Source organism: Alligator mississippiensis, chromosome 12 (genome assembly GCF_030867095.1).
Source record: "Alligator mississippiensis isolate rAllMis1 chromosome 12, rAllMis1, whole genome shotgun sequence".
NCBI classification, from domain to species: domain Eukaryota; kingdom Metazoa; phylum Chordata; order Crocodylia; family Alligatoridae; genus Alligator; species Alligator mississippiensis.
The window spans coordinates 66,221,740-66,236,952 of NC_081835.1; the positions used below are offsets into that span (position 1 = coordinate 66,221,740).

The 15,213-nt window shown below is 44.4% G+C and overlaps 1 protein-coding gene and 1 long non-coding RNA gene across 4 annotated transcripts in view; one reads left to right on the plus strand and one right to left on the minus strand.

Annotated features, from left to right (window-relative positions):
- LOC109285059 (uncharacterized) overlaps positions 1 to 9,945 on the plus strand; it is a 35,242-nt gene extending 25,297 nt beyond the window's left edge. The window contains exons 3-4 of one of the 2 annotated variants that reach the window (XR_002092727.2): positions 3,802 to 5,089; positions 7,012 to 9,945. This is a non-coding gene — a long non-coding RNA (uncharacterized LOC109285059). The remainder of the gene's footprint in view (positions 1 to 3,801; positions 5,090 to 7,011) is intronic. The other variant, XR_009455963.1, reaches the window with a different exon arrangement.
- Positions 1 to 15,213, minus strand: part of NR6A1 (nuclear receptor subfamily 6 group A member 1) — a 159,579-nt gene that overhangs the window by 111,034 nt on the left and 33,332 nt on the right. For both annotated transcript variants that reach the window (XM_059715752.1, XM_019495324.2), the window contains exons 3-4: positions 13,533 to 13,592; positions 9,480 to 9,539 (exon numbers count right to left, since the gene is read on the minus strand). In XM_059715752.1, coding sequence (XP_059571735.1) covers positions 9,480 to 9,539; positions 13,533 to 13,592 — 120 coding nt within the window. The remainder of the gene's footprint in view (positions 1 to 9,479; positions 9,540 to 13,532; positions 13,593 to 15,213) is intronic.

Consider the following 15,213-nt stretch of genomic DNA (forward strand, 5'->3'; position numbering starts at 1 on the left):
AACAAAGTACAATTAAAATACTTCAGGGTAAATATTTACTGTATTCTAAATTGGAGAGAAAAAGCATTTTTTGTCTGTATGGTTACAAATCAGGAACAAAGCTGTAAGCAATAGTCTAGGGCAATTTCATATAAACAACTGCATCTCAACACGCCTGCAATTTGTTAGCCCTCGCAGTCCCATTGCATAATTAAAATACTTGCAATTTAAGGCCCTGCAACAAAGAATGTGCAGCCCTCAGCAGGGTTTCCACTGCTGGCCTATGGAAAACAGATGCATGGAAAGTATGTACAGTGCACGTATACAGCCGGCTACAGATAGCTTCAGTGAACATTCAACGCTGTCGGTGAGTTTGAGCATTAGAAAAAAAACCATCGACCGTTGACTGTACCTTGAGGTTTATCACAGGCACGCTTGGATACAGTCGGAGCTACAAGAGATGGACTGACCTGCCAACTCGCCTCCAGCCCTCTAGCCCCAAACCATCTTGGTGCATAAGAATGGACTGTCTTGCATTTTCAAGATTAAGGTGTTGGTGTGGTGCACTTTTAAAACAGAAGATTTTGTTGAAATTCTAAGCAGAATTTCAGCCAAACAAGGTCTCTGTACATAATGAAAGGTTTTCCGTGAATGATCCAGAAACAGCAATGCATCCACAGGCAAAAGAAATTTGGAAACTCATTTGAGAATAGTGGGCGTCCACAGAAGAGGGGTGTAGAGCAGCTCAGGATGGAAACCTATTTTCCATTCGGGCTGGCAACTCGAGCTTTGCTGGAGGAGCCTTGGAATGTCATTCCGTTTGCTCTCACGAACCGACACGACTACTTCCTCCCTTCAGTTTCCACCAACTGCTCAGCAGGAGAAGCAACCCAGAGGACTCGATCCCGTATCGCTGAACCCAGCTGTTCCTCTGTCTCACACTGTCACGTTACAACCGGGCGAGGAAAACATTTCAGCCCCTTTCAAAGGACAGCTAACGGGCTGCAAAGTCGTCTCAGGAAGCAAATCCAGACACGGCACCCCCCACCTGTGTCTTCTGGAATAAGAGATGGAGCAAGGCACATGCAACATGCTTTAGAATAGGTGCACATGAATGCTTTTTTTTTTTTGCAAGAATTATGGAATCCAAAGAAATTAATTAGGCTAAAATAAATTTAATTAGGGTAAAAATTCAAAGGGCCTCATACTGTAGATTGCGTCCTGCAAATGAAGATCCAGGGGAAAAAAAAGCAGTCGTACATTGTTTTAAAAACTGCAACAAGGTTAAGAGTTATGGAACAAAGACTGGAGGATATCTATTATTGTACAGTCTATTGTAAAGTCATGCCAGCAAAAAAATAAATGCTTTTGGTGGATTTGACGGTTTCACTCAGGCAATCAGCATAGCCTGTACCAACACAAAGCACTCTTGTGCCACGGGAAGAGAGGGCATGCTGGTAGAGCTACAACTATGCCAGCAAACCTCTCCTAAATTGGGCTGAAAAGAAATGTTAATTGGTCAGAATCCATCTTTCTGAAAAAGTAAACTGAGAAGCTGTAAGCAGTAGTTGATACTTTCAATATTAAAAAAAAGTAAGAAGGGTGACTCAAGATAACTTAGCAGTCAAAAAAACGACTATTCAAAAATTGCTTAAGCAACTTAAAGGAGCACAAAGCTATGGTTAAAGTCAATGTGATTTTGGTATACTGAAAATGTAACAGGTGAAGGCAAGAGGAGTACAGATACCACCAACTTCAAAATGTAATTTTTGTGCTCCTGCAGTTCTCTGAAATACTCCATTTAAACTTAAAATGGAATTTCTCATATTCAAGCCTTTGGAAAAATGCAGGGGAAATGTAAGACAGTCTAGCCTAGGCAGTGCAGGTTGAATCCTGGAACTAAGGATCTGTGACAAAACTGTTCTTCATTAGCCACACTAGAGTCAATCATTTCTCCATCTTAAACAGTCCCTATTGCTAAGTTGTCTGCATTCCTATAATTTCGTCAATGAAAGTATACATTGCAGTCCTCGCCAGCATAACGAATAGCCATGGGAGATGTCATCACATCCTGCATTCTTACATCGTAAAAATACTGCAACCCTTTCATCGTGCAAAAGCGACTGGACTGAATCTGAAGAAATATGGCTGCACAGCTCGTGCATCTAATGGCTGCAATCAACATTCATTGCTGTCGGTGGGTTTTAGTTTGTACCAACTCACTGATCAATGAATGCAAACTGCGGACCAGATAGCTAAGAGTGCGTGCTCACGTGGAGGAACGCTGCCTGCGGTTCTGCTCAATAAATACATTTTTAAACTTCCCCTCGGAGAATAGTATAGGACTAGGGCAGAACTCTTGGTTCTGGCAACAAGTAACTTAAATCTCCTCTCATTCCCTGTCTACCAAGTTATTTATCATATAGCCAACAGGAAGATGTGTCAGGCTTCACGTTTTTGCACGAAGCAATGTCTTTGTTACCCTTGCAGAAAGCAGGCCCCACAGCTGGGCTGGGCACATGTATGTTTTGCAAAAATGGAGCCATCTGGTTTAACATCTCGTTGGTCACATTGCAAGCTCTGTTTATAGGATTCCTACCGAAAGCACCACCTTGAGCTCCAACCAGAGACCTAGGATCACGACCTACTGGAACTGAGAGCCTGATGCAATAAAACCTACCGTCATTTTATGAACTGAAACAGTTCTCTCCTAAAATCAGAAGGTGAGGCTGACCAGTCTCCTATTTGAAAAAGCGCCAGAATAGATTTGAGTGGGGAACGTTTTCCCGTGGAGCGTGTGTTGTCCAGGTATTTACCCTATCAACATCCATTGTCAATGCTCCAAGCACCTTCTCGGTTTACAGAGCATGACAGCGAAATGCAAGAGAGGGAACAACTCCTCCACTCGCCAAGGGGATGGATGAGATTATGACACAACAGGTCTCTTCTGACTCTGATTTCAAAGGCCCTTCATAAATGAGAAGACATCTTACAGTAAACTACCTTTCATGCTTTTAAAGAGAAAAGTTAGCTCTCCTAAGGAGAGTTCAGGGTTGATTACTGCCTACAACAAAGTACAATGCCTTAAAGGTGTTGGACTGTTGACACCAATATTAAAAAAAAAAAGTGGCTAAAATGTTTTTAATCACTTGCTCCTTGCTTCAACATGCCTCAAGTGATTTAGCTCCAGTTGTTCCTCCCAAGCTACAAATAAGAGTTAATATGAAATTTCTAAATGTACTTTTATCATATGAATCTCAAATGGACCCATAGAATTGGACCGGGACTTCAAAGAGGCATAAAGGTAGCTAGATGCCTGCTCCAACTCATTTCTATGAGCCCGAGATTAAATTCTCTTAGGCATCTTTAACAATCCCAGCACTAATTATCAATAACCAAAGAAATAAACAGAAGCACAAGTAACCCTGAGGTGTTGGAAATTCAACTTGTATGAAAACTGCCTCCTCTAGCAGGAAGGCTGGAACTACCATCGCATTCTCCTTGGTTTTCTCCCGGGGACTACGAGTCTTCTGGGAACGCGGGTGAGGCCTGCAGCTGCTTTGCATGCAGCAGCTTTGCACGCAGCAGCTTTCATACAGGTTTAGACAAAAAAAACAACCAACAACTTACACAAACACTTCTGACTGCAGAGCAAACGCAAACTGCACCCCAGGTAGAAAACTGCACACATTAGTGGCCATACAAAAAACTATGGGAATATGAGAGCCCACATGTACTGTGACCTTGCATCTGCACACATTCCTGATTAAAAAGAGGAGGAATATTCAAGTGAATTAACACAGGTTTTCCTGTTCTTCACAGAAAAGCAACTCTACAGAGTCATCACAATGGGATGTCAACGATCATGGCATGTCACCAAGGCAGGAAACAAGATTTTAAGTCATTTTGTAAAATTTGTAAAAGAGTTTTTCATATTTTCATTTTTTTTTAAAGATCCTTTGAAAAACAAACATACACACATTCAATGGAAAAATGGCTTCTACCTCTCGATAACCAAGCTCATGGCAGTCTGTTCACACAGAGTATTTCAGGCTGGAGCTACAGATTTTCTGAACCAAGCTGTACATTAAGTGTTGATTCTTAGAGCAGAAGTCTGCCAAGTGCACATGGGTGGGTGGAGTATTTGTGCTAGCTGATTCGTCTGGTATGTTTTAAGTGTATTTTAAGGGTGTTGTGAGTTCAGCAACATAGGTTGGAAAGAAAAAAATATAGCCAAAATCTTTTTTCACTGAATTTATTTTGAGAATAAGGGCAGTATTAACTCCTAATACAACTCTGCCACCAGAAGGTGGCCTTAGATGTTTTCCTCTGTAAACGGGTAACCCCTGTGGTCAGAATACAGCATCCTTTTCGGATTTGTAGGGGGGGGGGGGGTGGGGATCAGCTCCTCAGGTCTACAACACTGAGGGCACCCTGACCTGATAGGGCTTTCTGCTGTGGCCCAAGAGTGATTCTGAACAGAAAATGTCAGCAGTTGTGATGTGCTCCCAATAAGCAGAACCACAGACAGGTTGAATGAATTCTCTCACTCTTGAGAGGAAGCCTCAGCGTGCAGAGGTGCTGCTCAAGGGGAGACAAGTGATGTCTTTATATGGACCATGTGCCCTGGGTTCAGTGGGCAAGCAAGTTACATAAACTGCAGGACTTCAGATGAGGAAGCAGGCACATGCTTTCAGGAAAGCAAAGGAAGTGGTCCAAAAGGTCACTGCTGCCCGCCTGACCCCACATCTGAATTACTCCTCCCCTCCTCTCTGCAACTGGCTGTTTGGAAAATAAGAAAATGGTGGGGCACATGGGATCTGGTTGGCTCAGCAGGTGTGCTAGGGCCAACTCACTGTGTAAGCCAACCTCAGGCAGCATTTTATTATTATTACTATTACTCCTTTTCTGCATGTTTGTCTCTTCCTCTGGTCTTAGGAGGCATTGCTAGTGGAGAAGCATGCCCAGACATGCCGTGCTGGACGCTGCTATAGCCGCTTACATCAGTATGAGACGTGCAGGAAATCTCTTCCTGTAACTTGCTGTGCAGCGTGCCGGGGTACCCATCACTGCACAAACACTCAGCATCCACTAACCTGGCTATTAAAAGGTAGTTTGGGGGGGGGGGGGGGGGGGAGGGGGGAAAGAGACGCCCAGATGCTTTACCAGCTGTTTTGCTTCGGCAGAAAGTCTGGTTAAACTCTCTCCTACCTACTGGAGGGAGATGGACTGCCTAGGCCCTCACAGGTGTGCCTGCTCCCCGTCCGCCTCAACCGACAGGTATGGTTGTGCCTCGAAGGACCCGCAAGCTCCAAAATGGATCTGCAGCCTTTTCCTGCAATGAACTGCATTTTACATTCATACAACATAGGTTTAAGCACACGATTCATATCCACGGCTGTACTGGAAACGTGTCACAGTCGAAAGCTTCACCATCCAGTCAGTGAATGGTGCCCATAATAATGAGAGCTACTTGTTCAAATAACTATTTATAAGATCCAGAATGACTGAGATGGCCTGGAGCTCCTCCTGGGTTTACTTTTCCATAATTGTGTATTAGTTTTACAGATTATCTGTTTGCATAGATTAGGAGGTGAAATCAGTCATTTTGTAACATGCTAAAGGCCAGTAAACTTGTCTTATCTGCAATCTGTAAAACTGCCTAAACCTGAAGTCCTGCAACATTATAAAATCATTTATCTAAGCACGACCAGACTTTCACAACTCCTTCCCCGCCCCGTAAAAGAATCCCGACCATGCTGTCCTTTCAGATCTTGAGCACCAGTCTAAACACATTCTGATACCAGGCTCCCCTTCTTATAAACTGGAAAAATGCATCTTTTTTTCCTGAGGGTTTTTTTTGTTGGGGGGGATATAAGGGGGGTTGTTTTAAACTTGAAGGTCTTTGAAAGGAGCTGTTTCTCAGCCAGCAAAACAGAAGGCACTGCTCTTTTTAAGGCACACTGCAAGCTTCCTTTGGGCTGGATTTTTTCCAAAACCAAAACACTTCCCAAGAGAGCAAAAACCAGAAAATTGCTGGGTTACTTGGACAAATTCTTCTTTTCTCTCTCAAAAACAGAACAAAACAAAAACACTTATAAAGGTATCTGGACTGTGAGATTCTTGCAAAATCAAGCCTAAAATGTGCTTAGTTCTACATACACGAATAAACCCACTGAACTCAATGGACCTGCTCACTTACATAAAGCCAAGCACACTGGCTCCTTGCAGGGCTGGGACTTTGAAGGCTCCTCTTTTCCCAAACCTGTGACACTGAAGGGCACAGTTCAGTTATTGAAGGCTTTTTCCAATAGGCACCAACATTAACATTAGGGATCACCCTGCATTTCCACTGAAACACCTCATTTTCAAGGGTTTATACCCTGCTACAAAATGTTCGGTGTCACTTTGCTAAAAGCAGCAGGCATATTTACGTTTAAACAAGTGACAAATAAATACAGAAGACAGAGGAATTCTAGTTTGGGATGCAACTTTTACTGCTCTTCAACATAAAGCGCAGCTTTTAATTTGAATATTATGGAAGTCAGTCATCCGAAGCATGATCGACCACTTTAGACTTTTCAGGAATACTTTTAAGTGATGATGGTGTACAAAGGAAATAAAGATGGTGCACGCATGCACAAGGCACCCACATGCACACTTTCATAGAAAATGGATCTTAAAAAAATAGGGTTGGAAAGGACGTCAGGAGGCCATCTAGTCCAATCCCCATGGAATAAATAAGTAAATAAGATCACTCGGTAGGCAGTAACAGTTCTGCTCCAGCTCAAGTGGAGTACAGAAAACGTGTGGTCCCCATACAAACCAGGAGTATGTGTTTATTGCACGGGCAGACAGAACGCTCAATTTTCAAACCTGTTTGAGCTTTAAAGTGGGTTGAACAGATTGCCACCATTTGTGCCAGTGAACTGGTTAAGTATCGTTTTGCTGCAGCCCTCCAAACTTACTATGCATTTTTCTGATGTTTTGTTTTCACCAACTGATTTTTTTTCTATCTTCTTGTACTCCTAGGTCAGAAAATACTTGGAGTTTGATTGTATGGGGTAAAGCAACAGCAAAATAAGCTCCTTGGGCAATGAAGTAAGGCAGAAGTGACGAATTTGGAAGGCAAGGTGGATAATCAGTTGATAAGGAGCTCTCAAAGATACGCTGGGCAAAGGTGCTAATGTGATTCTTGGCTGTAGAAACAGGGGACTATTGAGCAGGAGAGCTATTATCTCTGTAGCTGGCACTAGTGTGAGTGTTCCTGCACACGATGTGCAATATTGCTGTCCATGCTTCAAGGAAGATGCTGAAAATTAAGAAGATGCCAAGAAAACCCACAAGGAATGATTAAAACACCAGAAAACACACTATTTAGTGAAGGACTGAAGGAGCTCAATCTGCTTAGTTTATCAAAGGTTGAGCACTGACCGATGTAAGTACCTACCAAGGAACTGGCCAACGTATCTGAAGAAAGCTCTGCAATCTAGCAGACAAAAAGTTAACTAGAACCACTGGCTGCAAGTTGAAGCTGGACAAATGTAGGCTACAAATAAAACACAAGCTTTTAAATGAAGTAGCTATCAACCACTGGAACAATTTACCCATGGCTGTGGTAGATCCTGGAGTACTGGGAATTTTAAAATCCAGATAGGCTGTTTTTCCAAAAATTCAAGTATAGCTATTGAATTTGCAGCAAGAATTCATAGAAGGAAGTCCAAAGGCTTGTGTTAAATGGGATGCCAGAGTAGATGATTACAGAGGTTACTCCTGGTTTTACAACCTACAAACCTACAAAGTGGGGAGAAGCTCAATGACATAACAGACAGATGCTAAGAGTGATTTAAGGGAAGAAGAAAGCCAGGGTTCATTTCAAGTTATACAGCTTTACTTTGAGCATTCAGCAAATGTATTCAGATAATAGGAGGTCATTTTGCCTTAAGACCTCCTCAACAAGCTGAAGTAATGTTGGGTTAAAACAATAATTAAATGGTAAATTATTCTGCACAATTTAACATAAATGTACCCGTTTTCAAAAGTGTGTATGAAGTTTATGTGCCCATGCACATGAAGTTACCACCACTTTTCATGGAAAAATTGATCATCTGCAACTGAATCAATCAACTAATGCAAAGCTGGCTTCCTGACACCAGTCTAGCTAGATCATGCTACTGCTCATGATAAATACCATTTTCACAAAGAATCATGTGTACACACGTAAGAGGAAGGTCCAAGGAGCTTATTAAATCCCAAGCCAGCAAGAAGGCAAAGGCTTGCCACAAAACAATCCCAGGACATGCAGGTTCTCCCAAGCTGTGCTGATCTTTGGTAAGAAGCCAGCACAGTCCATCAACACGATGAAAAGGGTATGGAGACATCCTGGGCTTGGGACCTCTGTGTTGCAAAGACCATTATCTTCTGAAAACCTCTGGTTAGCCATTTACCTCTTCTGGGAGATTCCAACTAACGGAAAACAGTGCCTCGGGAACAAGAAATCTGCACTTTAGATGCAGATGTTCAGAATCCGGGCCGCTGGGTTCCCGTTGTCAGATAAGGACTTGTTGCCACCTAGTGGATTACCACTGACAAAGGCACACGTTCGGGCAGCAGACGCACTAATTACCACTAGATGGAGTCTTTAAAAAACAAACCACTGCTCCTTGTGCAAGGAGAAGGATTTTGAGAGTCCCAAAGCCAAGATTTCAAGCAGCCTAAGTGAGTTAAGCACAGATAATTACATTAATTGAACAGGATTTGGGAACCTGACTCCCTCAGGCTCCTGAGAAAATCCCGGCCTGACAGAGTAGGAGAGCATCTGTACAGCGCCCTGTGCATGGGAGGGGGGGTTAACAATACTAGCACAGATAAGCCACTAAAAAATATCTTGAGAGTATGGGAAATTATGCTGGTAAAGAAATAATGCTGCTCTTTATTTCACCATCTACTCCAGGGGTGGCCAAACTGCGGCATGCATGCCACAAGTGATACAGCAGCCTGCGCATGGCATGCAGCGGACCGAGGAGGGGGGACACCACAGTAGCTGATAGTGCAGGGAGCAGAAAGCAGAGCAGCAGATTGGACATGGAGCACAGGAACAGAGTAGAAAGCAGACCCCAAAGGATAGGGATCGCAGTGGCACTCAGTGGGGATGCAGGGCTAAGTTTTGGCATCTCTGCCAAAAAAAAGTTGGGCCCCGCTAATCTACTTTATGGCCTTTGCTGGAGGAGAAGGGAGGGGAGGAATCAAGGACACAACTGATACAGCTACACCTGTAAAAAGTCTCAGCACAGGCTAGGCCTACGGTATTTCTGTGGGAAAGGTAAGGAGAGGCAACATCCTTAATGGTCTTCTTCAGTAAAGATTTAACTGCATTGCTTTTCAGGGCTCCTACACTGAAGTAGTATCATTTGTCTGGCAATCTCAGATCAAAAAACAAAGTTGTCAGCAATGAAGAAGTTCCACCTGGCCGTGTGAGACAAGAGAAAGGAGGTACTTACTGCCCATGGAGCTCACGGGAAGAACAGGAGAGGAGGAACTCATCTGCTCCACATCTGTAGCTAATGAGAAAGACAGACTTTAAGAATACTCACTTCTGCCATAAAAATTATAAAATTTACACTCTGAACAAGCTGAGTTTACATTTAAACCATCTCTTCCCTCATCTTTAAAGTTTCACCTTATTTGAGGAAAACAACATGCCAGCCTTGGCTTGTTCCTTCCCTCCACCCCTACAATTTTGACATAACCGTCAGAGCTACTGAAACATGACACACGAGTATACTTTACCGTAACGCGTGTATAAAGACAAGTATGTAAAATAACACTTGAAGTTCATCAAGTGAAATGCTGGAACTTTCCAGACTTCAAAGTGTTCTTTGTACAGTCTGAATATTCTCTTGGCAGATTTTGGTACAACATTTATTATTTGCTTACTTTTAAGAAAAAATAAAATATGAAGAAGGACCTTCACTTGCCTCTTCTTCTAAATGTAACTGCTTGCAACAAGCAGTTATATTCCATAATATGTACAGCACAGAGCACACCCCTGAAAGAGCATTGTCAGTCACAAGCTTTCAAAGAGTCACAAACTGTAAATGGATTGACTCATGCAGTAGTAATAATTTAACCCGTGTGCTGGTGTTTCAGTGTGTGTGGTTGCAGGAGTTTTTGCCCGGGTGGGACGGTGGATGGCTGAGGGCTCCTCTCCTACCTCCTCTCCCCATTTGAGCCTTTGGAAAGGAGCTGCTAATCCCTAAGCGAAGGCTGAGCCTTTCCGGTTCAAGACTGAATCTGAAAATGCACACACTGAAAAGGCAGCTGGAACACGGTCTCCACGCCAGCCCCAGCTGCAGATAAGCAGATGTCTCTGTGGTACTTAGTTATGCTTGTTAGGTTATCAGGTTTTACTCTGCCATTACACACGTTTAAGAGCATACACTCTTAAATGGCAGCAGAATTATAGTGTGTTGTCTAAACATAGGAGATGGACTTTTAAAGAAAACCACCAGGTATTACAAAAAAAAAAATAGGTAAAACCATGAGTGGTTAAGGTAACTAGTAGGGTGAAAGTTCTAGACTTTAGGAAAGCTGATTTCAATTAACTCAGGCATTTAGTCAAGGACGTACTGCAGAGTAGGAGTTTTGAAGAGATGGGAGCCCAAGAAGGGTGGCTGTGCCTTAAGGAAATGATCCTTCGGGCACAGAGGGAGATGATCCCAATGTGAGGAAAAAGAGGGAAAGGGACCAAGAGGCTTCCTTGGCTGACCAGAGAAATCCAGAGCAGCTTACGGGCAAAAAGGGGGGCATATAAAAAGTGGAAACGGGGAGAGATTCCTAAAGAGGAGTATACCTCCTCTGCTTGCACTTGTAGGGAGGCAGTTAGACAGGCCAAAGCTACCATGGAGCTGAGGATGGCAACCCAAGTAAAGGATAACAAAAATTGTTTTTTAGATCTATAGGGGGTAAAAGGAAGGCCCAGGGAGGAATAGGACCCCTGCTAAATGGGCAGAAGCAATTGGTGACGGACAGGGGGGACAAGGCTGAACTTCTCAATGAGTTCTTTGCCTCAGTGTTCCTAAGTGAGGGGCAAGACAAGGCTCTCACTGGGGTTGCAGAGACACAACAGCAGGGCACCAGACTGCCATGCGCAGACCCTGAGATGGTGCAGAGTTACTTGGAGGAACTGGATGCCTTTAAGTCGGCAGGCCCGGATGAGCTCCATCCGAGGGTGCTGAAGGCACTGGCTGATGTCATTGCACAGCCACTGGCGGGAATATTTGCACACTCGTGGCGCATGGGCCAGGTCCCGGAGGACTGGAAAAGGGCCAATGTGGTCCCCATTTTCAAGAAGGGGAGGAAGGAGGACCCAGGCAACTATAGGCCAATCAGTCTCACCTCCATCCTAGGCAAAGTCTTTGAAAAAATTATCAAGGCTCGCATTTGCAAGAGCCTGGCAGGACAAATTATGCTGAGGGGAAACCAGCACGGGTTCGTAGCAGGCAGATCGTGCCTGACTAATCTAGTCTCTTTTTATGACCAGGTTACAAAACGCCTGGACGCAGGAGTAGGGGTTGACGTCGTTTACTTAGACTTCAGGAAGGCCTTCGATATGGTATCCCACCCCATACTGGTGAACAAGTTAAGAGGCTGTGACTTGGATGACTACACAGTCCGGTGGGTGGCGAATTGGCTGGAGGGTCGCACCCAGAGAGTCGTGGTGGATGGGTCGGTATCGACCTGGAAGGGTGTGGGCAGTGGGGTCCCGCAGGGCTCGGTCCTTGGACCGATACTCTTCAATGTCTTCATCAGCGACTTGGACGAGGGAGTGAAGTGTACTCTGTCCAAGTTTGCGGATGACACAAAACTGTGGGGAGAAGTGGACACACCGGAGGGCAGGGAACAACTACAAGCAGACCTGGACAGGTTGGACAAGTGGGCAGAAAACAACAGGATGCAGTTCAACAAGGGGAAATGCAAAGTGCTGCACCTAGGGAGGAAAAGTGTCCAGCACACCTACAGCCTAGGGAATGACCTGCTGGGTGGCACAGAAGCGGAAAGGGATGTTGGAGTCCTAGTGGACTCCAAGATGAACACGAGCCGGCAGTGTGACGAAGCCATCAGAAAAGCCAATGGCACTTTATCGTGCATCAGCAGATGCATGACAAATAGGTCCAGGGAGGTGATACTTCCCCTCTATCGGGCGCTGGTCAGACCGCAGTTGGAGTACTGCGTGCAATTCTGGGCGCCGCACTTCAAGAGGGATGCGGATAACCTGGAGAGGGTCCAGAGAAGGGCCACTCGTATGGTGAAGGGCTTGCAGGCCAAGCCCTATGAGGAGAGACTGGGGCACCTGGACCTCTTCAGCCTCCGCAAGAGAAGGTTGAGAGGCGACCTTGTGGCTGCCTATAAGTTCATCACGGGGGCACAGAAGGGAATTGGTGAGGTTTTACTCACCAAGGCGCCCCTGGGGGTTACAAGAAATAATGGCCACAAGCTAGCAGAGAGCAGATTTAGACTGGACATTAGGAAGAACTTCTTCACAGTTCGAGTGGCCAAGGTCTGGAACGGGCTCCCAAGGGAGGTGGTGCTCTCCCCTACCCTGGGGGTCTTCAAGAGGAGGTTAGATAGGCATCTAGCTGGGGTCATCTAGACCCAGCACTCTTTCCTGCCTATGCAGGGGGTTGGACTCGATGATCTATTGAGGTCCCTTCCAACCCTAACATCTGTGAATCTATGAACGCTGGGAACTCCGAGAACCTCCTCCTCCAGGGCTTGCAGGAGGTCCTCAACACCCAAGCTTCCCCTTCTAGTCTTTTCTTTGAGAGGTGCAGAACAAATCTGAAACTTCACAACTACTGCAGCCCACCTGAACAGTTTCAGATTCTCAGTGCAAGAATGCCCAACGTAAGAATGCACAGATAAGCCACTAAAAAATATCTTGAGAGTATGGGAAATTATGCTGGTAAAGAAATAATGCTGCTCTTTATTTCACCATCTACTCCAGGGGTGGCCAAACTGCGGCATGCATGCCACAAGTGATACAGCAGCCTGCGCATGGCATGCAGCGGACCGAGGAGGGGGGACACCACAGTAGCTGATAGTGCAGGGAGCAGAAAGCAGAGCAGCAGATTGGACATGGAGCACAGGAACAGAGTAGAAAGCAGACCCCAAAGGATAGGGATCGCAGTGGCACTCAGTGGGGACGCAGGGCTAAGTTTTGGCATCTCTGCCAAAAAAAAGTTGGGCCCCGCTAATCTACTTTATGGCCTTTGCTGGAGGAGAAGGGAGGGGAGGAATCAAGGACACAACTGATACAGCTACACCTGTAAAAAGTCTCAGCACAGGCTAGGCCTACGGTATTTCTGTGGGAAAGGTAAGGAGAGGCAACATCCTTAATGGTCTTCTTCAGTAAAGATTTAACTGCATTGCTTTTCAGGGCTCCTACACTGAAGTAGTATCATTTGTCTGGCAATCTCAGATCAAAAAACAAAGTTGTCAGCAATGAAGAAGTTCCACCTGGCCGTGTGAGACAAGAGAAAGGAGGTACTTACTGCCCATGGAGCTCACGGGAAGAACAGGAGAGGAGGAACTCATCTGCTCCACATCTGTAGCTAATGAGAAAGACAGACTTTAAGAATACTCACTTCTGCCATAAAAATTATAAAATTTACACTCTGAACAAGCTGAGTTTACATTTAAACCATCTCTTCCCTCATCTTTAAAGTTTCACCTTATTTGAGGAAAACAACATGCCAGCCTTGGCTTGTTCCTTCCCTCCACCCCTACAATTTTGACATAACCGTCAGAGCTACTGAAACATGACACACGAGTATACTTTACCGTAACGCGTGTATAAAGACAAGTATGTAAAATAACACTTGAAGTTCATCAAGTGAAATGCTGGAACTTTCCAGACTTCAAAGTGTTCTTTGTACAGTCTGAATATTCTCTTGGCAGATTTTGGTACAACATTTATTATTTGCTTACTTTTAAGAAAAAATAAAATATGAAGAAGGACCTTCACTTGCCTCTTCTTCTAAATGTAACTGCTTGCAACAAGCAGTTATATTCCATAATATGTACAGCACAGAGCACACCCCTGAAAGAGCATTGTCAGTCACAAGCTTTCAAAGAGTCACAAACTGTAAATGGATTGACTCATGCAGTAGTAATAATTTAACCCGTGTGCTGGTGTTTCAGTGTGTGTGGTTGCAGGAGTTTTTGCCCGGGTGGGACGGTGGATGGCTGAGGGCTCCTCTCCTACCTCCTCTCCCCATTTGAGCCTTTGGAAAGGAGCTGCTAATCCCTAAGCGAAGGCTGAGCCTTTCCGGTTCAAGACTGAATCTGAAAATGCGCACACTGAAAAGGCAGCTGGAACACGGTCTCCACGCCAGCCCCAGCTGCAGATAAGCAGATGTCTCTGTGGTACTTAGTTATGCTTGTTAGGTTATCAGGTTTTACTCTGCCATTACACACGTTTAAGAGCATACACTCTTAAATGGCAGCAGAATTATAGTGTTGCCTAACCATAGGAGATGGACTTTTAAAGAAAACCACCAGGTATTACAAAAAAAAATAGGTAAAACCATGAACGCTGGGAACTCCTAGAACCTCCTCCCCCAGGGCTTGCAGGAGGTCCTCAACACCCAAGCTTCCCCTTCTAGTCTTCGAGAGGTGCAGAACAAATCGGAAACTTCACAACTGCTGCAGCCCACCCGAACAGTTTCAGATCCTCAGTGCAAGAATGCCCAACTTGACCATAGGCTTTGAGCTTACAGAAAAAAGCCATGCAAAATGAACCACACACCATGTCCAAAAGAGTCATAACTGTCACACGCAAGCCAAATTTTGGCAGAGTAGTCAAGGATTGCTACTTCAACACAAGTTTCCCACTCCTATCTCCAGACACTTTCAAGTGCATCTCTGTTTGAAGAAAGCTCAAAAATTCTTTTATATGGAGAAAAGTAGAGACCAAGACTAGAAAAAAGAATCAGGCAAGTTATGAGCAGCTGGAAATAGGTTCAGTGAAGTGTCATAAAACTGTAAGTACTACACCAGTTGATGCCACTTTCTTTATAACTCCCATAAATACATGTGTTCAAATACAGTTAGCTTTTTACTGCTGTTGTAATAGTTTATTCTGTATATATTCTGTAAAAAGGAAAGTTAGTTTTACAATACAGGTTCCTAGCTTTAATAAAAAAATATTAACAAAAGAAACACCAGACGTCC